This window comes from Lissotriton helveticus, chromosome 2_1 (assembly GCF_964261635.1).
Source record: "Lissotriton helveticus chromosome 2_1, aLisHel1.1, whole genome shotgun sequence".
Taxonomy (NCBI): domain Eukaryota; kingdom Metazoa; phylum Chordata; class Amphibia; order Caudata; family Salamandridae; genus Lissotriton; species Lissotriton helveticus.
This window is the reverse complement of record NC_136059.1, coordinates 543,191,936-543,217,854: the sequence shown is the minus strand read 5'-3', so window position 1 is coordinate 543,217,854 and position 25,919 is coordinate 543,191,936. Positions and strand designations below refer to the sequence as shown.

Below are 25,919 nucleotides of genomic sequence, written 5' to 3'. Positions count from 1 at the left end.
AGAGGTCCAAATATCTTAAGTAGCATCACAGTTACACCACAGATATTTCTCCAAGCTTTGAATATGTCATTATCTTTCCCATTTAATTGGCGATAACCAGGAGAAATGACTTTTTTCAATTCCCAATGCCTTGCACAAAACTATCTAAAACCTTAAAAGAAACTGAGTATCTGTCTGAAATAATGTACAAGGTAATCCATGAAGTTGAAAAATAGCAATCAAGACACTAAATCCCTTTTTCTGCTGCAGGTATTGTGATGTATTCCTATAGGTTCTGAATCGATCCCCCTATTCCTGACCCTATTCTGGTTAACAAACCAACAAGTTAACTAGCAGTCGGCCCATGAGGCAGCAAACCCCCATGATGCAGATACCGTTATCTGACGAAGCCACACTACGGCACAGGAACGTGTTATCTGATTAGGTCATAACGCTTGCTATCTAATTAGACAAGCGATATTCCTCCAGCCCCTGATAAGGCATACGGAGTTCTCATAACAAATCAAACCTATGACAACCTGGGAAAAACCCTGCGGCCATTGTTTTGATTTCACCGAGAACTTCAGCAAAAGAATGTGCTAACGACCTGGTCGTATGACATCCTTATTGACGTATCTATGTCCATCCTTACGTCAATCTCGGCACCTTAAAGGTATAAATATTACCGATATTGCCCTATGCAAACACACGCGGTGGTGACGAGACGGAGCAGCCATACTTGCCGAAGCCCAGAGCAGAGCAGACCCCGCTGGCGCAGCCCCGCCTTCCTGACGCGCTGAGAACGAGACGCGCTGCTTTCTCCTGCCGAGAAATCCAGCACCGGCGTTTCCGGGTAGCCCTCGCAGGCAGCCTGGAATATCGAGAGCAGAGAAGAGAGATACCATCCCTCATTCATCCTAACTTCCAGGTACAGAACTGAATAACCCCTCACAGAGAATTCTTTAGTCAGTCACTTGGCAAAACAAACTTAACCTAAACTGTAACTTTCTATTCCCGCCCACGTATTAGGCTTAGGTCAGGTACACGGGGTAGGCGTATCTAGAAACACCAGTTGAGTACGTTTAGTCAAATGTATATGTGTATGTAATATATTTTATTCATTTTAAACCTTCATATGGCTTAGAAACCATATCAATGTTTTTACAGTATTATTTTATACTTCTGCTTTTAATGTATGCACTTTACTTAACGATAAGTATTGCAATAATATCGATCCATTTCTCTTGTACGAGAAAAGAGACTGATCAATAAAGAACACCTTTTTATTGAACACGCCCGTCTCTTCCTTTTCTCTACATTCTGATGAGACTAAGAATGCACGTACTGACTGAGTAAAATAAATTGCCTTTTGTTCACACGACTCTCGAGATACACTCTTGATTAGGGGAGAGCAAAGTTGTCATGTTCTATGGTTGTCATAAACTAAATCCCTTCTTGTCTAATCAGGGAAGTTAATTCCTTCCTGAACATTCGAGAAAGTTTCTAGTGAACTCTGAGCTAGCTGGCAAACCCAAAACTTTAAGTCTAATATCGACAGTAGTAGACCTAGTTAACGTCTGGTCTAGGCCTATACTATTGAAGGTATTATTCCAATGCGCAGAGCCTATTGGGATAATAGGAACTACACTACATGGCGCCCAACGTGTTTGGAAAGGGCGATAAAACTAACGTAAGACATTTAGAGTAACTCAGTCGTGCTTTCTCACTCAGACCCCTTTTTCCCATAATACTCCAAAGACGTCTGGAGTGGGTGAAAGGTCATATCCGCCAGACCTCGCAGGAGGGAACTCCTATGTATGGTTCTTGGTATAGTCAACGTTGAAGGATAAACCGTTCCAAAATATTGTGCATCTAATTTTTGTTTCCATAAGAAACCTGATCTGCAAACAAACAAAGTAACCATCCTGTCGGTAAAATGGTAGACAGTGATGATGAAAGAGAGGCAGTTAGATTAGCAACTGAACTCGCAGCAGCTGATACTGCACTGCAAGACGCAGACCCGGATATAATACTCATCCCGGTCATTAAAAGGAAATCTATAACTTTAAAACTTATAGAAAATGGACTGACACCTAGAGGTGGTACAGTCATATTCGTAATTGAGGCACACGAATATCGGCAGACAGAGGTATACTATTCATGGATAAATTTTCCAGCAGCAAATGCTGTAACAAAGTACTTCCACTATTACAAAATAGAGGAACCTCCTGAAACGTACACTCCTTTCGAGGAGGTGGAAGTACCACTCAAATTTCAAGAGCACCTGCTCTTATTTGATGGCGCCCTAAAACATAATAATCACATCACCAGGCTCGGTCCTTTAGGTAGACCAGGAGCAACGTGGCCGGTCCTAGCCGGATACACACCACATCCAGACATCGATGGGATGTCTGCAGCAAACCTTTTAACACAGCTAAAACAATTAATAAAAATACATAGACAATTAGTCCAGTATGTGATGCGGACTTCAACAATTCAGCCAGCGATTAAAATTCCACAGCTGACCCCTCACCAGGGGAACACAAATAAAATTACACCACAGAACATACAGTCCTGCCTAGGTAAAGTACCGGCTAAACGGGAACAAAAATACCATTCTGGTTGGCACAGAAAATTACCCAAATAGAGGCGGTGTTTCCTGACACCACCCCATTAGAAAAACACAGGATTCTGACTATCTGTCTTCCAATGGGAATCGCACCACACATTGAGGACTGTGACACTTGGGGTACAGTCTTCGCTTCCATCTACACAAAAACGCACGGTGTTCCATCCATTTCGGTAATACCAGATGTGCTAAAACAAATTCAAGACGAATACGGTCCAGAACCCGCTTTAACTCTTGGTATGAAATTACTAAAAGACTTCAAGCAGGTCTCGACTATATTATTAGCCAACATAAAAGGTGAAGCAGCAAACGTGGCGATCCGCCAGAGGTTAAAGGAGACAGATATAGCAGACCAACCAGCTGAAATTGCCAGAATCATAGAAAAATCCTATGAGGAACTAGGTAGAGATAGTTTAGGTGGAATACCAGTAAAACCACAACTGATTGAAAGTCCTGAAAAAATATTTTTTAATAATAACTCAACATCACAGAAAAAGAGCTGGGATGGAAACAAACAATCCAATCCTAAAGAAAAGAAATTCCAGTCCAGAGGAAGGTCTCCTAGGTGAAGAGAAAAATCTCCGAACCAAAGACACAGGTCACCGCAGAGTGACCCCTCTGGGAAAAGATATAACCTTAGAAATAGGGATAATATAAAAAAGCCTGATAGATATCAAGACATTGATACACGTCCCTCTCAATCTTTTCAGACTTCCTCGCAGAAATCGGAAAGAAGAGGACGATCAGAACACAGAGAAGAGCACGCCAAGTCCAAAGACAAGGAACCTGCTCAGCTAAAAAAGAAATTACAATTTCCAAAAAAGAAGGTAGCCAGTATCAAGGTAGTTAACAATGCCGAGAATACTGAGGACACAACTGAAAAACGGAGAATGGGCTCAGACAATGCTAGACAGCGCAGCAGAAGTGAGCATAGCTCGCAAAGTCCTTATGAATCATCTGGAGACAGAGACACGAATGAATATCTTCAAGTGGAAACTGCAGACACCAGAGTTAGCAAACCTCACAAAATATACGAAATAACATTACGTATAGAGGGAGATAAGACTAGAAAAATAAGGGGACTATTTTGGGATAATCTCTCCAAGGGCTATGACATCCTTCTAGCTGAAAAAGACTGGCCACCAGAGTTTGTCAGGGAGTGCCCTCATGGCGAAGAAATAATTATGCCTGCCTTCTCAAATCACATCCCAATTCATAAAAAATACACACTTGCCAGAAAGTGGGCAGTAGCTCAAGCTCCTGCTTTATATAAAAATCACGTAGGATGGGATGAGGACTCTCCTCCTCACAAAATCCAGTTAAAATCACAACCTACTGCACAAAGGCAGTACCCAATTAAGCAAGAAGCTAAAAAACAGGTAAAAGAAATTCTAGATCAGCTAGAATACCAGGGGGTGATTGAAACTTGCACCTCACAAATGAACAACCCTTTGTTTACGGTCTCCAAACCAGACAATTCATATCGTCTAGTTTTGGATTACCGACACCTTAACTCATGTTGCAAAACTTTTGCAGTGCAAAATTCGCATAGTGCTGCACTAATGAATAACATAGTGCGCAAAAAATACAAAACAACATTAGACATTTCTAATGGATTCTTTTGTCAAAACATAGCACCAGAGAGAAGATATTTGTCTGCGTTCTCAATAAATGGCACTCAAAAACAATTCTGTCGGTTAGCCCAGGGGTACAAAAACAGCCCGGGGGTATTCTCAGCGAGAGTAACAGAATTACTACAAATATATGACGACGAAGCATTATCGTATGTCGACGACATATACTTAACAGATGATGACTTGGAGACTCACTTGAAGAGAGTGAACACCATAATATTTGGGTTCGCAGCAGAGGGTTACAAATTCAACTTTAAAAAATCCAGAATTGCCCATCTGACAGTCCTGTTCTTAGGATATGAATTATCAAGTGAAGGTAAAAGCCTGGCTGACAATTTTCTAGAAAAATGTGCCGTCCTCCAAGCACCTAGAACACTAAAAAACCTACAGTCAATTCTAGGCTTCCTAAATTTCGGAAGAACATATATTGCAAATTACGCAGAAAGGGTCAAACCCCTTTATGATCTGATAAAACCAGATTTTAAAAGATCCAATTGGACTCAAATACACACAGAAATTTTGAGATCCTTACAAACAGACATGCTAGTTAAAACAAAATTAGAAACACGTGATAACACACGCAATCTTGTGATTCGAGTCATCCCAGGGAGATGCGGATTCACATACCTGACCTCTAATGAGGGAGAAAAGGTACCAATTGCATTCAAATCACACTTGTACACTAAGGCTGAAATGAAATTCAGCCCAACGGAAAAAATTCTAACTGCAACACAGACAGCTATAGCAAAAGAACGAGCCCTGGCACAAGGTAAACGAATAATAATCGTGACACCGATACCAGCCTTAGAGGCTGTAACAAAAGCAAGCATTCCGAATGCTAAAGCGCTCCATCCGAGATGGATACAATGGGCTAATTCTCTTGCTGCAACAGACGTGGCGTACGAATTTGATCCTTACTTAAAAACACAAGAATTTCTCCAATATGAATTTGAATGTCCTCCGCCGACCGAAATTCTGCCTCTAGAACACTACGGCTGTATAATATATACAGACGGATCAGCACAACCCGCAGTGGGGGGTAAGCAAGCTTACAGTGCTGCGTGCGCGATCGTTAAAGGTCGCTGGCACGAAGGGAAATTTAAACCATCAATCACTAAAACACAATCTTTAGGAGATTGTACAGCTCAGCGAGCTGAACTACTGGCGTTCAAGATGGCGCTTGAAAATACCGATCGAGAATTCCCCACACTCATAGTGTGCGATTCGTATTATTGCGTTCAGTCTTACAATGAATACTTGCAGATCTGGCTTCAGAATGGTTTCAAGGATGCGAAAGGTGGCACAATCAAGCATAAAATGCTCTGGGAACAAGTAGTTCTTTTACAAAAAGAACTACCAAAGACTCACGTGATACATACGCTGAGTCATCAACGTGATGGCGTTCACGTTGCAGGGAATTCATTGGCTGATGAGGCCGCAAAGGCAGCTGTGCAAACGGCTTCCGTAGCTGCCATCACCCGGTCAAAAACAAAAATAGACAGCGAAATATTACAAGCTGTCAGCGCTACAGAAAAGGATTCGATAGAAACACTCCCGAAAGGCTTTCCTGTAAAATACTCATACATAACTGATACAAACAATGTTCCTTTTGCTCGAATCCCTGGAGTGGGGGATAGGGCAATTCCAAACATGGAACATAGGTTAGGACTTATAATACCGGCACACGAAGGGCTTGCTTCTATACATGCTGGCGTCTCAGCCACAGTATCATTATTAAAACAGAGATACTGGTGGCCACAAATGAGAAGACAAACAAGGAATTATGTTTTAGAATGTGAAATATGTCAAAAAATGAAAGTATCAACGGTGAGACGTCCAGCACAGACGCCCCTTCTAATCTCGGATAAACCATTAGCCTGTGTTTACCTAGACCACTGTGGTTCCTTACAAAGGGATGGTAACTATAAATATATCTTGGTTGCAGTGGACTCATGTACGAGATTCATATGGATGTGGCCCCAGCGAACGGCTGACGCCAGAACTGTTATAAAAGATTTGCGAGTCTTTATCGGCACAAACGCAATTGGCATGCTGCATTCAGACCACGGTCCTGCTTTTAGCTCTCGGGCTTATAAGGAGGCCATGGTCAGCATGGGCGTGGCATTGCGGTACTCTTGTCCATTTCACCCTGAGGGGAACGGAATTGTTGAAAGAAAAAACCGTGACATAAAGCAATCTATAACGGCAAAGGTATTAGGTTCGGGAGCTGGGTGGGTCAAACATTTAATAAGTGTCCAACGTAGTCTAAATAACTTGCCAAGAAATTCTCTGAAGGGATTCAGACCGTACGGATTATTATTTGGAACTAGGATGTTGATCTCTGACCTTGATAGTCAGACTTCAGTGGTGAAAGAAAAAAGCTTTGATATCAAAGACCGTTTGGCTATTTTGCAGGACTTAAACAAAACAAGAAAAGACCTGAGCAACATAAAGTTGAAACAACAGCCAACAACCACTGAAGAACCACCACCTGTCCCAGCAAGACCTGTCTGGATTCCAAAAGTCGGGGATCTAGTCAGAGAAAAGATCGCGGTAAAGAAGGAATTTGGGCCTTCTTACAGAAAAGCAGTTCCCGTCTTGTCTGTCAACGGGACAAGATCAGTTGTACTACCGCCACTTGCTGGTAAAAAGGAGAACCGAGTTGTATCCATCGACCTAGTAAAACCACAATCATGTGGCCGATAACAAAAAGTAGGCCAAGTGGACTCCCAATAAGTAGCAGAACACCAAGGTTTGCTACCAGTACAGAGGTCCTAACTAAGAGGCTCATCACATTCGAAACACCTACAAAAGAACAACAAGGACTATGCAACAATGCAATGGAACTTAGACCTCTGAAAACCCAAATAAAACCATTTAGCAGAGGCACACCAATCTATAATGAAGTACCAAGTGCAAATGCAAGAAACAGTGATCCTGAACCAATTGGAACAATAGACAGAACTGCATCCGGCTACTTCATAAACTTCGATGATTCCTCTGAAGGCTTCAGTGAATCAAAGACACAGCCATCATCAAAAACCTTTAAAGATAAACTAAAGAACTTTTGAAACAACTGAAAGAAACATATCTGGTTTCTCCATGGCTCGAATTTTGGGTGGGTTTTGGTGCATTTATCCTCATACTTTGGCTCATCATGATACTAACTTTGGGACGCTTCATTGAGGGAAAATATGCTAAAATGGACACAGCAAGTCAGAAAATCAACTTGATCCTCAAACCACACACATCTTCACACGTCGAGAAAAGAGAACTTTCTTCAGCCAACTTCACAGCCAATCCTATACCGGGTGGGGTAGCATGGGACAACACAGACTATGAAATTTATGGTCCGGTCGAAATCCTGAAATATCCACACCAAATTAAGATCTCATTGAGTGACTTTGTAAAACCAAGCTCATTTGCTGATGATTGGGACTTTGAAAGCATTAATAATATGATGTCTGACTTAGTAATGTCTGCTAAATTTACCAAACATGATTATTTGCAGGGTTCTACAAATTATGATAGTATGTACTGTTATAACCATTATGGTAACCATTTTCTACATAGATCTGCACAACCTAGAAATGTTTTAAATTATAATCAATGGGAACATTGTGCAACACCTCCAAAAGGGAGCTCAAGAACCGTTTACGACAAATATTCATACTTTTCAGGTTTTAACATAAGTAATGCTGAAACATTTTATTTCAAATTGTCAAATAAGACAGGGACAAAGACCATGATAACAAACACAAAATTGATATATTCGGACTCATTCTTTGAACAAATGAATACTTTTGGTTTTGATTATTGGGACAAAAATGTTGAATTGAAAAGTGTTTGGGGCACAAAAGAATGGCAAGTACAGGGTATAGAATCTTTGTTTAGAGCCTGCATGATCCCAGAACAAATTATATTTTTAAATGACACTGTTCAACAAACTACCTGTCTTGGCCTAGCCAAAATTAAAGACTTAAATAAACCGTCTATTCCAAAACCAACAATGTACAGCAATACCTCTACAGATGAGGAGATAGACGTAAATTATGTATTAAACCAAAACAGAACACATCCTGATTGGAAACAGTGGTTGATCTGGCCCACAGATACTAATAACTGTCAAGACAGATTCCTGAACAAAACACAGGGGTTCAAAATGACCAGGCCAGACCCTAGATATCCGCAAAGACATCACCCAGGGATAATAACCACCTACAGTGTGGGCAAATTATGCCTTCAATGGCTACAAACTTCCACACTGGCAGAAATTAAGCAACACCTAACTTTACTTACTGATGGTGCTGACTTGCGTGATTTCACTATGGGACCACGCAAACAGCGTCAAAAGCGATTCATAGCAGCCTCTGTATATGCAGCATACAATGAGGCCTGGAAGGTTACTCAAATTGAAACAGCAGAGAGAATACGGGAAATTGACCGTATTAATTTGGAAAAATCACTTTCTGTAGTGGACAATGGGTTAATGACTCTGTCCTCCAGAATTTTTTCTTTGGACAGCATTGTGTCTTCAGCAATCGACATATTATCGCAAGACTTACTGTTATTACAACACGGTCAGTCCCAATTGCGCTCTATTGTACAGCTTGGCTGGACGTTACAAAATCACTGTGGACACTCATTGTTCCCCAGCTCCTTTCCAGACAGGGAGGCAAGGGCATGGCCCAACTTGAAAATTACTTCTATTCGAATAGATACTTTAAGCAGAATGAAAACAGTGCTTCTTCAGACGCCTACTAGGCTCACGTCATCAAAAGAAACGTATGATCTCCAAGTCGCAAGGACGACTGCAGAGATACATTCATTGTTATCAACTAATTCCCCCATACATTTCGCAGAAATCCTGAATGAAATCTTAAATATTTCTGATACCAGTGGGGTCTCACAAGTATTTAAGACAGTATTTTCGATGGCATTAACACCATTCAAAGCCATACTGGGTATTTTTCCAGATTTCGTCCATTCGATTTTTGGCGGACTTCCCCTCATTCTAGGACTGATTGCAGGAATCCTATTCCTAGTCCTTATTTTTCGTTATGGCAAACCATGTCACAGACAAAACACCTGCGACAAGGGAAGAAACAATCCTAGCCATTGGATACCGGGACCGGATATCAAGAATCCTGGGACTATCCCGGCTTAGAGACCTGAACATGACTTGGTTTCTATCTTTTCGACCTATGTGGCAACGATGTGTTTTACCTGTATTAAGGTGCCTGCTATGCGGAGAAGAATGCGTGTTAGACACCTGTCTGACGCTACAATCGGATGCGCCAATGGATGCAGAAACATTGTTGAGCCCAATCAAGGTTCATGCTTTGTGCTGCCCTCAACGGCTACCAATCCTGATGACGGCATTCGTGGAAGCTTCACCACTACGATTAAGGGGTAGTGAAGTTCAAGATGAAAGCAGCATCGATCAGGTACGACCTTCTGTCAGCAATTCAAATCAGAATGTCAATGGAGACAATCATGCGCATGAATGCATGGTTACACCTATTTCCGAGTTAGTGGAACTCTCCCAGGAAGCTGTTGACAACTTTTTCGAAAGCCTAAATGATATGATGTTCTCACCAGAACAGAAATAGAGACTTTTGAACAAACTCGTACACGGCGTTCCCTGAATTTGGCCTTCAACTTTAATACTAAAAGCACATGAACACTTTTCCCTCCAGTTCACGGACAGCATTTTTTCAGCAGCCCCAAAATAATTTTGCATATTTTTCGGGACACTATCTTCTGCTTAAAGTAAGAACTATTCTTGGAGAACTAAGATTTCTAGACTTAGATAGCTTATAGACTTATAGCTTATAGACATTAGCTGCCCGCTGGTATGTTCATTGTATTATATTCTGTGATGAAGTGGTCTCGAACCTTTTTTCTGTATTAAGAGCCATTTCATGTGTAAATCTCATATGCCAAATAGCATTAATGTATACAAATGCGTTATTACTTTAGCATTATTCTACAGCTTGAGTGCATACTATACATATGACTGCATTTCTTCCGTATATTTGAAAATTACAGAATGCATTTATGTATTTTGGGGTGATAAGGTATACACAATACTTTATAAATATATTATACTATGTTTTACTAAGCATAGATTAGTAAATATGTCCATAGTTAGCGTGGAGTGGGTGTGATGTATTCCTATAGGTTCTGAATCGATCCCCCTATTCCTGACCCTATTCTGGTTAACAAACCAACAAGTTAACTAGCAGTCGGCCCATGAGGCAGCAAACCCCCATGATGCAGATACCGTTATCTGACGAAGCCACACTACGGCACAGGAACGTGTTATCTGATTAGGTCATAACGCTTGCTATCTAATTAGACAAGCGATATTCCTCCAGCCCCTGATAAGGCATACGGAGTTCTCATAACAAATCAAACCTATGACAACCTGGGAAAAACCCTGCGGCCATTGTTTTGATTTCACCGAGAACTTCAGCAAAAGAATGTGCTAACGACCTGGTCGTATGACATCCTTATTGACGTATCTATGTCCATCCTTACGTCAATCTCGGCACCTTAAAGGTATAAATATTACCGATATTGCCCTATGCAAACACACGCGGTGGTGACGAGACGGAGCAGCCATACTTGCCGAAGCCCAGAGCAGAGCAGACCCCGCTGGCGCAGCCCCGCCTTCCTGACGCGCTGAGAACGAGACGCGCTGCTTTCTCCTGCCGAGAAATCCAGCACCGGCGTTTCCGGGTAGCCCTCGCAGGCAGCCTGGAATATCGAGAGCAGAGAAGAGAGATACCATCCCTCATTCATCCTAACTTCCAGGTACAGAACTGAATAACCCCTCACAGAGAATTCTTTAGTCAGTCACTTGGCAAAACAAACTTAACCTAAACTGTAACTTTCTATTCCCGCCCACGTATTAGGCTTAGGTCAGGTACACGGGGTAGGCGTATCTAGAAACACCAGTTGAGTACGTTTAGTCAAATGTATATGTGTATGTAATATATTTTATTCATTTTAAACCTTCATATGGCTTAGAAACCATATCAATGTTTTTACAGTATTATTTTATACTTCTGCTTTTAATGTATGCACTTTACTTAACGATAAGTATTGCAATAATATCGATCCATTTCTCTTGTACGAGAAAAGAGACTGATCAATAAATAACACCTTTTTATTGAACACGCCCGTCTCTTCCTTTTCTCTACATTCTGATGAGACTAAGAATGCACGTACTGACTGAGTAAAATAAATTGCCTTTTGTTCACACGACTCTCGAGATACACTCTTGATTAGGGGAGAGCAAAGTTGTCATGTTCTATGGTTGTCAGAAACTAAATCCCTTCTTGTCTAATCAGGGAAGTTAATTCCTTCCTGAACATTCGAGAAAGTTTCTAGTGAACTCTGAGCTAGCTGGCAAACCCAAAACTTTAAGTCTAATATCGACAGTAGTAGACCTAGTTAACGTCTGGTCTAGGCCTATACTATTGAAGGTATTATTCCAATGCGCAGAGCCTATTGGGATAATAGGAACTACACTACAGTATTTTTGGTGAATTGAGAAAAAAGCAGCCGTTAAAAAGGTACCCACATCACATGGTATGTAGATGGAAGGTTTTATAAAATCTACAGAAATTGTATGCCATGGTTTACGAGCCACAGGTAATGGTGGTACATATTCAAAAGCCGTACAAATGTAGGGCTTTATTTTGAGCACAAACTAGACAAACTAGAATATTTTCTTGAACATCAGAATGAAACATATGCCACCAAAATGATTGCAAACCAAATCCAAGGTAGACTCAACTCCTCAATGACCAGAGATTGCTGAACTATGGCACATTCATAATTTACAGTTGCAGTTGCGGCTCTTTAGTTAGAACAAAATAGCTTGCTGGCTGAAATGTGGTCCCTTGTGGCACACTTAACTAGGAATTCTCGACTTTTATCAGATCCAGCATTAGGACAAATCCTCCTCCACAATCACTATACTCATCTTCTGGTAACCGTATGGTGTTTCCCTGCATCAAAGATTCCTGGCTGGACAGAGCATTGTACTTTTTGATAGCTAAGGCACAGAAAAATCTTCAATTTTTTATCCCATCCATTTCTAATGACTTTTTTTTTATTTTTTAGAGTTTTATATAGAGCGTGAACTCGACCTGAAGATATCCGGTATCGGAGCGCTTCACATGAGCACCAGTTTCGTTACAGATGGACACATTCATTTTTGTTAGGCTCGGGGAGATTAAGTGATTTGCCCAGAATCACAGGATGTTGAGCGTCCCTGCTGAGATACAAACCTAGTTACCTAGCTTCAAGGTCGACTGCCCTAGCCGTAAGGCTACATCATCTCCCCTATGCATGGCTTTCCCATGAGCACACAAACACTGGTGATTTTGATGTTCCATTTATATGTCCGGTATATCTCATACACCTTATTGACGTCACACCTACGATCAATAAGTTTCTCTAAAAAACAATCCTATTAAACAACTTCCTCAAACAACTACCCTTTGTGACCTAATCTGTTCCACTATTCTTCTAAAACTATACTAATACCATGAACGTTCTGCCCAAACCGAAACCAATGAGATCAATGTTAACTTGCCATAGTTTGGATAAACATTTTAAGCCAAATGCAAACAAAATCGAAAATATGGATTGTTGACACAAGCAGTGTGCTTCTTCTGGTAGCCTAGAGAATTGTGTAAGCCACTCTTCCCTGCCCCATCTTTGAAAAGTCTAGGAGTCCCCTTGGATTCAGATCGCACATGTGGTGATGCCCTACTTCCATTGAGTGAGCCTCCTCAGAAGAAATTTCCCTTTCTCGTCTCTTTCTGTTAGGGCTCAGGCCATTTTTGCTCTGGTGTTCATGTTTTGGATTATGCCAGTCTTCTCCATCTCATTGTACTTTAATATGTTTTAGACAGACTCCAACAGATCCAAAATACTGACATCCAAAATACTGACATCTTCTGCGTCTTCAGCTTTCCACTGTCTTACAGAAGCCAGAATAGTTTAAATAAAGGCCCTCTGCATCACCCAGATTGCCCTACACATGGAATAGAACCATCCATTTTTCCTTCTCAGGAAAGTATGAAGCCTTTGTCAAATGCTCTATTCTAAAATTGAAATCACTAACTTAAATAGAATCAAACCGAGAGGCTCCTCATAGATCGTACAATGCAAAAATGTGGTCCCACTTCTGGTCCAAATAAGAAATATCCAGGATCATCTTGCATTCCGATAAGTTCTTAACATGTGCCTGTCCCTAATCACTTAATGTAGCAATTGGGACACAAACCTCTGACGACAAAATCTGTTTATTTCATCCAGGTCTGGTAACTTGCAATGGATGACTCCAAAATGTATCGATTATGATTTTGGCTGCATCTACACATAGCTCAACCTTTCTACTCGAACAAATACACATGCACAGACAGAATTGCTCAACCAACCCCACACATGCACAGACACTGATCATGCCACATTTCTGGCTCCTGCCCACATTACTGTCTAGCTCCCTGCAATGGATACACAGGTTACTTTCCTGCTATCCATGTTGGTTGGATCACTTTTGGTCAAGCTGTCTTAAGAATACTGAAGGATTTCTTACCTCTGCTCCCCAGCCCCGAAAAGCCTTTTCGAGCCTCAATACATTCATAGCATAGGTGCCAAAGTTGTCAATTCCTTCTTCCTTACCGGCTTCCATGATTGCACTGTATAGAGCTGCACTATCTTGGCGTCTGTGGTAGAGCTCCCATCCCAACTCACCTAGTGTCAAAACAAATGACATAATCAGAAATTCTGCTTACTATAGGTCTTTGACATGGGAAACAAACAAATCTCATCTGAGTTTAAACATGCTATTTAATATTCTGGCAAACTGTTCCGTACGACTGGAGGAAACTAACATTTTGCCTGTAAAGTTTGTGCAAAGTTCACAAACGTCACGTAGGTTGCAAAGTGTGTATATTGAAATGCAAGTGTTTTCAGGCTTTTTCCAATTTAGCCCTAATCCATGATAATCCATGATCATTTTGCATGATACCAAACAGAGACAGAACTGCATCCCCACAGCCTGGATAAACCAATGTCACTCAAAATAATGCTTAGGACCTTTTAAAATTTGGACATTAAAGAATTGATCCTACTCGCCTACAGTTTGAGACATATGGTTGGTTGATTTACAATGTTAGTACAGGTGCTCTTAATATTCTTGTTTGTTTCAAAGTGGTCTCCAGCCGCATGTTTGATATTACACTACACATAATCATATATGTCCGTCCCAGGTCTATTATTATGTTGCAAAAGTTATGAGACTGATGTTAGAGAAGGTGGCACAGCAAAACGCAAACTCACTGTCTACTATACCAAGGTCCATTCCACCAAATCCCTGCAGATTTCAAATTAAACAGGTCTCCCTTCAATATCGCTATTCAACAAGGTGAGACCGGGGTCCTTGTCTTGTAGTCTCCAGTTAATTGAAAACTTAAAAAGATTTGGTTGGAAAGCAGTCTTAAGTGCCTCTTATGCATCCATACATAATAGCCTGATAGCTACGGTTGTATTCAGTATTTCCAGGGAGGCTGCAGTGAGGGACAGCAAGCACTGAAGAAGGCCAGCTTTTAGGAGAATGTCAGTACAGCAGCTATCCGGTATAGCTTGGGAAGGATGCCAGGCTCCTGTATGAGAAGGCTGTGCTAGGAGCAGCCTTTACACTCCTGACCAGTGGAACAGAAGAAGCTTATGGTCGGAAGTGAGTGAGGCGGTGGGTCTAAAGCCCCCATGGAGATGGTGGATGTTCTCAGTGATTATCGATAAATGACTACAGAAGCAAAAGGGCCCAGTTGACCCACAGGCGGGAAGTATCAATAAGGACACCACCTCTGGGAAACCAACACCTGTACAGCTACTAAATGGGGGCGGAAGAAAGGGAGGTGAGAGTACATGTCCCACAGACCTGGAGGCAGAGAATAAGCATAGAGGGTCTACAGATAGGATACTGAAAGTGATCACTCTAGAGTATCATTGGTAATGAAAATAGTAGAGATAATGGTAGACATGCTACTGAAGGAGCTGGGCCCGTATGTTCTAGATCTGTTCTAGAACCGCAAGTCGATGGTACTTCTTTTTAGCATGAAAGCGTGGCGGGGAGAGAAGTCGCTAACAATGTCAATCAATTCAATCGAAGTTTCTCTAGACCCATAGTAACCACAGACTACCAAGTAAGGTTAGTTTCTTTATTACACAGCCAAAAATAACTGGACATACAGACACTTCAAAACGAGGGTGTAGAAATACATTGGAACCAACATAGAGCAAAGTGAGCAAGGGACCCACAGCATACCCTGCCAACTCCGGGAGAACAAAGCGATACCAAGGGGGATGATGGACATAGCGCTTCAGCAAATCAAACACTCACCCCTAGTCAACTGACATGGGTTTAATCCATCATCATTCTTTAGCTCACTCCACCACCCCAGTTCAGACATGGCCATCATCCTCTTTGGTTTTGCTTTGTTCACCCTAAGTTGGCAGGGTATGCCCAGACGTGGGTCCCTTGCTCACCTTGCCACTGGATTCAAGCTAGCCTGGCTGATGATGGCTGATTAGCCAGAAACCGGTCCCAGGATGCTTGTTTCTGGTCCAGGGAAGACATGGCTTGGCAGTTCGGGTTGGACTGTTCCCATGAGGCACAGGGTCGGACTGATTTGCATATGGCCATGTCTGAACTGGCGTGGTGGAGTGAGCTAAAGAATGATGATGGATTAAACCCAGATCAGTTGACTGGGGGTGAGTGCTTGCATTGTTCAACACTCCGTCCATCATCCCCTTTGGTTTTGCTAGGTTCCAATGCTGTGAACACCCGCAGAAGATAAATCGGTGCACTTATATGAAAATATGCAAATTACAATTTCAACCTTGTGCATGTCTGTTGATGTTAAAGCCTCTTTACTAAAATTCCTTTCTTTTTTATACCCCTTATCTATCAATACACACATCTTTTGGCCTAGCAGTCATGGCAGACAGTATTTAGAATTTCTCAAAAAGCAACCCAATTACCGTTTTTATCCACATTAAAAAAAAATACAGACAAGATAATGAATGTTTTCAGTGTGTCCATATCTGTAAAAATCTGTAAAAATGGAAAACAGGGAGCATTAATTTTGATGCACCCCTACAAATGAAAATGAATTTTGCGCTACATCACTAATAAACCAAGGCCTAAGGACTAAGAAAAGGAGAACAGCATCTAGTGTACCTGAAGTTTAGAGTGCAGGACACAGGAGAAAAATTATGCACAGAAAATGTAAATGGTAAAGCCTTAAGGATTCTCCCAAAGGTAACTGGTATGCTGAAAGGGACTGAAGGCACTGTAGAAGCCTTAATACAAGCCTGGCTAAAAATAAAGTTAAATACCAACCAATTCCAACAAGCCTTGTAGAAGGGAGAGCAAACAAGGTGCTGGGCTGTAGCCCGTACCTGGGTCACCAACAGTCATTACCGTGAGATTCATATTATGAAGAAGCAAGACATAGAAAGGTGCTCTTAAACTCAAATAAAATTCCAGTCTTCCAAGATCATATGAGGAAGATCCAGAAACTCAAAAGAATGTTATAAGACGTAAAAAAAAAAACTGCAGGCCTTGACCATAATATACCTGCTGCTGTTCTTGCAAAGCTTAAATGTATGTGGAAAGGGAAAACGATAGGAGACTCCAAAGGAAGTGTTGAATTGGGTGGAGGAAAGGGGATGTGCAGCGGACGCAAGTAGAAATGATGCGCATTGTAAGTAAGTAATCTTTATTGCTTGATTAATAAAAATCTTAGCAAACTGCATAAAAAAAACATATAACGTAAAACAATGCTAAGTCCGTTAAAATTGTAGTGATTTCATAAAATACAAAGATATAAAATGTGCATACATTTCTAAAAATGTAATGTAATATGTGTGTCATGTATAAGCACACAATGGCTGCGATGGGACAGTCTTCCGTTTTGTTAACCGAGGTTCAAGTATCTGGGTGATTAAGTATAAAATCCTTGCCAGGTAAAGGGTAGTCTAAAAATGGTCCTTCCCAGTGAACAGGTGCCAGATAAGTTAGCAGCAACCTAGGATACAAGCCAGTTAGTTGGGGGTTGCCAGGTTTAGTTTAGTTTTTACAATTTTCATAAAGCGTACAAAACTACAGGCTAGCCGAACGTCGCCCCCCTCGAAGCAGGTCTTCACCGCCTGTCTGCATGACCGAATTCGGTTTTCGTTCAGACGCGGCTTTAGAAGCTGTCTTCGTTTGAGATCTAAGCTCTTACAGAGGCACAATAGATGTAAAATGTCCTCTTCTGGGTTATGGCATAGTCTGCAGTTGGGGGCTAGATGAGTGCATTTCCATGGCGGTAAATGTGGTTTTGCCGGTAGGATCCCCAGCCTCATTGCCAGAAGGCTTTCCTTCATACTTCTCGAGAAGCGTGTGCTTAAATATGGCTGCGCAATGCTACTCGAGTAGCTCTGAATCACAAACCAGCTGTGTGCCCTCTTATTTATGTCCGTTTTATCTTTTTCTAGGGAAATGATCTTCACCGATTTGTTCACCAAGGATTTAAAATTGTTGTAAGGAAGACCGGATTTCCACAAGTCCTGTAAAGCAAGCAGCCTTAGTCCTGACGGAAGATAAGCCATAGCGGGGCAGTCAGTTTTTCTGGTCATCTTTTTCCACAAGTATGAGTTTAAGGAACCAGGCTTTGCATTCTTTATTTTATACCAGCATTTGGCACAAGAGCCCTTCCTTGCTATTTGCTGCTTTTGTAAGCCGAACTCCAGCCTTATTTGTGCTGGAGAAGTGTGTTGTGGGAGGTTGAATATTATTCTAACAGCTTTGGAGATCACCTTATCCAGAGTTGTTTCATCTTTCCCTCTCATTGATTCGCTGCCATACGTAATGTTTGGTAGAAGCCTTGCCTGGAGTACTTCCAGTAGAGGTATGAGATTGGGGTCACTTATTGTGTGCTTGATGTTTTTTAACGTGACAGCCAGAATGGTTCCTCTTCCTTGAGTAGCCGCTTTTTGTTGGTGGTACGTTCCCATGCGATCAAAGATGATTCCCAAATATTTGTAACTTTTAACCATCTCTAGTTGCCTGCTCCCCAACCACCATATGAGTTGGTTCTTGGTGCTTCGTTGATTAAAGATCATTACTTTGGATTTCTCATGATTTATGCTTAATCCATTCTTTACGGCAAAGTTGCTTGTAACATTTACCAAATGCTGCAGACCAATTGGGGTTCGGCTGATCAGTATCAAGTCGTTGGCGTATAGTAAGTTTGAGAGTGACAGGCCACCCAAGTTTGGGGCATGGTGATGACAGTTATCCAGTTTCCTCGAGAGGTCTGACACGAAAAGGCTAAGCAGGGTGGGGGCAAGAACACAACCCTGTTTTAACCCCTTAGTGGTCGGAACTCTTCTTGACAGACTGTCGCCAGACCCCAGCTTAAGTTGAACCCATGTCCTGGAGTGGAGCAGGATTAGCTGGTTAAAAAGGGGTTGGAGCTATTTTCCACCCCGATAGCTTAGCCCACAATTTCCCTCTGTTGACGCAACCAAAAGCAGCTTTGTAATCAATAAAACATACGAATAAAGGTTTGTTAATTGCTTTCGTTGCGTCAATTAAAAGTGAGAGAGCAAGAATGTTTGTAGTTGTTCCCAAGTTTTTCTGAAAGCCTGTTTGGTTGATTGGGATTAGATCGTTTTCCCCTGCCCACTCAGTTAATTCTGCAAGTAGTAGGCCGGCGTAATATTTGGCCTCAATGTCAATTAGCGCAATGAGTCTATAGTATTTTGGTTCATTCTTGCTACCTTTTTGTAGATAGGTGAGATGATCGATCCTCTCCAGGAATCTGGTATTTTTCCGGTTTCCAAAATGATGTCAAAAACGGGTAGTAATGCTCCGGCCCAGTAGGATGCGCAATGTAGAAGCTCACAACAAACACTTTGGAGGAACTTAGAAGAAGGGAGAGGAATAAAGAGAACTAATTTGGAGAAGTCAAAACAGAAGTAAAAGTGAGTAGCAAGCCCAAAAAGACATTGTTGAATGTAAATCATTGGGTGTTTAATCTAAATCTAAAATCTAACAGGAACATTGAGGTAAGGTGCATGTTAAAGGAAGTAGGGAATAGAGATATACATCAGGCACTATTAGCAATTTTCCGGGGGGGTGGGGAGGGGAGAGAGGCAGGAGTGAAGGTCCATGTTGGGGAGGGTGCTGTAGGGAGTAGGAGATTAGAGGGTTGGAAGAACTTTTCATGTTTAGTGATGCAAAAAGTACATGTATGGATACATCGATATGTTTTGACTTCTAGTCTGAAAAAATAAAAAATAAAAGGTGACACTATTAGCTTTGATGTAATGTAATGTGAATACACTACACAATAAGATAATTAAGCGCAAGCTGTGTTTAATGAAGTCTAATGTGCGAGACTAAATTTACTGTCACAATAAGAGACATTTGCTGGATAAGAGGGAAGAGTATTATACATGAACGTGGTACATACAATGCTCGAAACTGGATCCTAGAGGTAGAAATTCTGCTTCAGAAGCATGCACTGTTGGTATTAACACAAATATATATAGGGATGAACAGGAACGTTATAATATGATCTCAGGAGCGCTTTAGCAAGCAACATGTTTACATCCCTTCCCTATAAAATGGAATTCAATAAAACAAAACTGTTCCTTGAGGCCTCTAGTAGTTCAGTACTCTATGGGAAGATACTTCACTATGATCACAGAAAGAGTCCATATAGACCATGAGGAATTAAAGCGGGCGTAATGGAAAGCAGGCCAGTGACGAAGGTTATTGCTTTAATTGGGTTGACAGCCCATAGGAGGAAGAAAGCTACAGCCTACACCCATTTGTTCACAAATCGTGGTCCCAGTTGGATTATTTCCTGATTGTAGTTTCCAGGACTCACAGAGATAGTGTTACAGGAATATTATCAAAAGGTATGAGAGGACGCTAGCTGATCTTCGTTGGGCCAGAAGTAAAGCAAAGGAGGTATAGAATGTAGACACACACACATAGTACTTAATAGACATGGAGGTAGTGAATCATCAAAAATTGAAACAAGGACTTACTCTGTGATTAATTAGGCGTCAGTGACTTAGACACATAAAAGCCATCCTTCTAAACAGAACAATGATCTTTCTGAAATACCAGATAAGTGTCATGCAACTGTGTGTGGGGTGTCTAGAAAGAACACTGGCTTCCCAAGAAAAAGAATATGCTATCCGTTCTAAACTCTATGACTAGGACCAGCATAAAGTGAAGCCTCAGAAGTGGCCTCCACTGAACATTGGGAAAACGTCTCGATCGAATGTAGTTCAAATCGAGTCATTTTGTTTTTAAACTCTCTTTACTGCAGTTTTCATAGTTAAGAAACAACAAACAAACAAACACAGGTACCAGTACATCTGGGGTTACCGCTTTGTGATACGTTGTTACGACCAAAGCAATAAATAGAAGTTGCGGTGCCCAGGCAAGCGATACCCCAGGCTTCTGGAATACATCAATGGTGGCTCGTGGTAGTACATCATAAACATGTTCCATCCATTTGCCCCATACCTTTCTGTGTTTCCCAGGACAACTGAGGCCTTTATATACAGTGGCCTCGGCTAGTGCACATTGGTCCATGCAGTGTAACCATTCTGCCAACATAGGAGCCACTGGTGAGCACTAGTGTTTGGCTATGTCCCTTTTTGCTACCAAACCACTAATATCATACAGTATCTTGTCACAGTTTGTGCCATGCCACCCTCTGTGTATGCCCAGTATTGCAAAGGTTCATGGTGCACAGGGTAACCTAGGATGCTGCGAAGGGTATTGTGGATTCTAGTTCAGTGTGTGTGGATCATTGGGGAATTCCAGGTCATATGTAGCAGGATTCCCATCGCTCTGTGGCAGTAGGTGCTTTAAGCAGTCAGGGATCTATTAATTTTGTGCAATTTCTCTGCTGTATACTCTATACGTGGAAGTATTTGAATTGTACCAGACGCAGCCAGGAGGAGATGACCTGTGTTCTGACTGCCATTTTTGCTCCTCGCCAGTCATCATATTAAGTAAATAAAATATTTTCTACAGCACTCATATGCCGAGGTAACTTAGCACTAAAACCAATGCTGCCACTAGTCAGGAAAAAGAGTTACATAGACTTTAGGGGGAAAGAGACAGTTTTGAGCGATTTCCTAATAAAAGAGTCTGTTCGGTTGAGACCTGAGGAAGGAAGGCAGGGTATTCCAATGTTTGCCCGCCACGTGGGAGAGGCTTCTGCCATCCCACTTAGCCTTTCTCGCCCTGGGAATAATGACCAGTCGAGCGTTAGAAGATCAGAAATCATGTTGAGGGACATACGAGACAAAGATTTCTGGAACCTCTGAGTCCCGAGTCTGTGCATTGCCTAAGTCCCCCACATTGTTCCTGCAGTTTATTCAAAAGATCTGGGGAGATAACTAACAGTGTTCTGTAAAGCCTGGTGACTCCTTTGCTCTTGAATACTTCGAATGTAAGGTGAGCGTCAAGTGGGTTGTCATCTGGGATGGGGTCGAGGGCCTGCTTATGTGTCTCCAGGGTTGCCTTAGTTGGTGGAACTTGAAGAATTGTGATCTGTGCAGATCGAATTCAGTTCTGAGGACTGCATAAGATTTCATGTGTTAAATAGCCCAGACATCCCCTAATGGAGCTATCCCTATTTTGTCCCATGCCGGAACACCGCAAGGCACGTGACTGAGTATCACCAATCGCCCGCCCATAAAGTGGGTTGCCTGTGTGGGGCGCTTCATCCATTTCATATGTTTCAGGGCCTTTCATTGGCACAGGCACTCAATTGTCAGCTTTGTACTGAGCTCTAGTCGGATCACGGGGTCATTTCGGTCCATGTAAAGCCAGTCATTGATAGGATGCATGTGGGCTGCCCAATTACGCTGCTTAGTCTTGATTGAACCTTTAACCCAACAAATCAGCACTCCCCAGCACCTTTGTCGAACTCTTGCAGGTTCTTTTTCATTCTTGCTTTCTCTTTTTCTGACTGTTTATCTATCTTACTCTTTGGCCTTCTATTTCCTTGTGTGTTTTTATCGCTCTTGTTCTGATGTGGAACAATAAGTATTAGTCCTCAAATTGAGTGCAATAATGTGTATTATTGTATGGAAAGAATTTGCATGCATACACGAGAGATCCTGCAACTGCTTAATAAGGCAACATTTTAAGTAATATATTTTTTAATTTTTTTATTTATATAGCGTATTATACCCAAAGGTGTCAAAGCACGAACACTGATGAGCAGACTATTAAAATGAAGAGGCCAAAACACTACCATCACAGGAGGAAGAAAAGCCATGTTTTCAGTTGCATACGAAAGGCTACATGAGAGGCTGAGCTTGCAATGTGGGTGGGCAAAGTGTTCCACAGCTTAGCAGTTGCAACTTAGAAAGTGACCACCCCACCCGTTCATCCCAAATCTCTGTATTATCACCTTTCTAAGAGAAGATGACCTCAGCTGTCTCTTAGGGATGTGCCTGTGAAAACCAGTTCTCAGCAGAAGATGGAGGGCCGAATGAACCAAACAAAGGGATTGAAAGATCACTTGTTTCTTGACTGACAGCCACTGAAGGAAACAGATACCCTCCCTGAGTGACATACATTTGGGAAACCAGTCGAGCTGCTGTATTTTCCATGACCTGAAGTCTAGTCAGTGTGGACATGTTACTGTTTAAATACAGTGCACTGTATTAGTCAAGCACAATGACCACTGCAACCCTAAGTTCAACTGGTATGAAGGGAAAAACCTTTTTCAGAGTTTTAATAATGAAGAAGCAAGAACTCACTGTTCTCTTAACCGAAGAGTCACAAGTAAGGATATTTTCAAAGATTACCCCTAGGTTGTTCGCCGAGTACACCAGGAGAGGTAGGGGGCCACTTGTGTCTGGCACCACAGTTCTTACCACATATAGATGCCCGTTACCCAAAGATCAAAATCGAATTTATTTCGGCCTTAAGTTACAGCCAACTCTCCTTCATCCATATGCTGATTTCAGTCATACATTTTACATGTTCTGCAACCAGTAGCATGTTATCGGCTATGGAAACAATGATTTGGGTGTCATCTGAATAGGACAACGCCTGAAAACCAAATGATTGCACCAGTTTGGCCAAACTGCAGAAGCAAGCAAAGCCGATTCAGTACTATAACTACTCTGAAAACCATTCTGAGAGGGGTCCAGAAGGTCCTGGGTGATAATGAACTTGGTCAATTCCTGGTTGATGTATTTTTCAAAGATCTTAGCTGGCGCAAGTAAAAGGGAAATAGGAAGAAGATTATTTAAGTCCTCAGGATCCCCATTGGGTTTCTTTTTAAGGGGGATAAATATTCCTTCCTTCCATAGTTATGTAAATTCTCCCGTTAAAAGTATCTGATTACAGATCTTTTCAAGAAAAGCAGCAGTCTGATCTGGTACCAGTTGTAAGATTCAGGGAGGACATTAGTAATCAGGAAACCAGATGTCATGTGCATAAGAAGATTTTTTAACTTTCAAGAGAGATATGGGGGAGAGGCAGACCATGTAGCAGTAGTTACTGGGTCTATGAAATCATCATCTTTACCTTTGAAGGGGGAGGGAGGCTATCCTCATTCACAATAAAATCAGAAAATATCTTCAGGCTCTTCTCCCTAAATTAAACCGAGACACTGTTGCAAAAACCTTGTGAGTTTGCCACAGCTTGCTTCACTAGCGGAGTGGAGAGATTTTTCACCACTTTAGAAAGTTTATTGGGAGTGTTGGTGGCAGGTCTTACTTTAGTTACATAATACAAAGACTTGGCAGACATGATGGCACACTTTTACTGGAGAATAAACTGTTCATGCTAATACCTCTCTTCAGAAGTAAGGATTTGCTTACTTTCAGAAAAATGTCCAAAACATGGTTGTTTAATCAATAGTGCATGCCGCCCAGTATTCACCGCAGTCCACAGCGCTGAGTCACCTATGGGTATTTGAGCGCTTTACAAATCTCAAAAATAAATAAAATAAATAAATCTCCGCACTTGCCTCCGAAACGGAGTTCTAAGATCTTTTAATTCCTCTGAGAATCAGGGGGTGGATGCTTTAGTTCTGGTACCAGTCTTATTTACAATAGGGGCTATCTGAGCGATAGTCATCACCCAAGCATTAAAAACATCTGTTGTGTTGGTTACAGCCTTAGGAGGAGATTTTACTCCCCCTTCTATATGTAGTGGGTATGCGCTGCGTCTGTACTATATCCTTCTGCAGAGTGATTTTAAAGGTTACCATTAGGTGGTCTGTCCAACTTAACTGGAAAAGATCTCCCTTCACAAGAGCTGAGTGACTGACAAAAACAACATCTAATGCATGACGTGCTATATGGGTAGAGAAGTTAACCAATTGAGAGAATCTGACAACTATCATGAATTCTAGGAACACAATCATTGAACCCTGTATCTTTCAAAATGAAGTTAAAGGCACCCAAAATAGTGAAATTTGGGTTTGCAATTTAGGGTTCCAGTGCTCGGCTTCATGCCTCGATAAACTTACTATGGGACCCAGGGGGGCGAGAGACCAAAAGCCCTGAGTGGGTAGTTTTATTAGCTTTAACTCTAAACAGCGCCATTTCCTGGGTGTCTGGTGAAATCAAGCTAGTAGGCTCTAAAGTGCAATTAATCTAATTCTTAGAGATAATAGCCAGATCTCCTCTTCAACGCAGGGGACGGTCAAGCCGAGCAATAATGTAGTCTGGAGGGGTGAGCCCTTACTAAATCAGATCCTGAATCTTCCTTCGCCCAGGTCTCAGCAACAAACAATCTACGTCCCGGACTAGTATCAGCTCCTCTATTTCCATATTATGTTTAACCATAGAGCGTGCATTGATCAAAGCTCAAGACATCTCCTCCTGTAACGGGGAACCCAGAGCACGAACACCCCAATCCATACATCTTTCTTTACTGTTTAATATATGGGCTCCAGAATCCAGCGTAAACACAGGATGCCAACTGTAATGCACAAATTGGCCCATAGGAGTATTAACAGGGTTAAAAATATCACACACACACACCCTCCCACCTTTGGAGCACCATTTCAGGAGAATTGGTAGCTTATAGATATCCTTAGGAGGTATGCCAGTTCCGGAATTAATGTGGATAAATTAATCGTATTTCACATGAAAGGGAATAGTGAGTGACCTACGGGACAGTAGAGAAAGATTAGAGACCAAACTTTAAATACTTGGGGTTCTATATTTCAAAAGACCTGCAACAAAAGAATACAATGAATATACAGCCAATAATTGGAACATTTAAAGAGAACATCTTTTATTGGAATTACTCCCCCATACAACCCAAAACTAACATTCATAATCAGACAGGAAATATATATACGATGGTGGCACAGAGCAAAATACTATATACCCTGTGGAACTCACTGGTTTAGGTACCAAAAAAATTCGTTCTCAAAATAAAGGAGCATGGTGAAAATTACTCTGGGATACCAAACATCCATGGATAGCTCTCAGGACCCTGCATTGCTAACAGCAAGGAGGAGAGATATCCATCCCAGAACATGCAGTATTATTTCTGTACTTGGCTGTGAGTTGTGGTGAAATTAATGACTTTC

General features: G+C 41.6%; 1 protein-coding gene across 2 annotated transcripts in view; it reads right to left on the bottom strand.

Annotated features, from left to right (window-relative positions):
• The window catches only part of DMGDH (dimethylglycine dehydrogenase), a 635,937-nt gene that overhangs the window by 111,292 nt on the left and 498,726 nt on the right, over positions 1-25,919 (bottom strand). For both annotated transcript variants that reach the window (XM_078675210.1, XM_078675209.1), the window contains exon 13: positions 13,862-14,019. In XM_078675210.1, the coding sequence (XP_078531336.1) occupies positions 13,862-14,019 (158 nt within the window). The remainder of the gene's footprint in view (positions 1-13,861; positions 14,020-25,919) is intronic.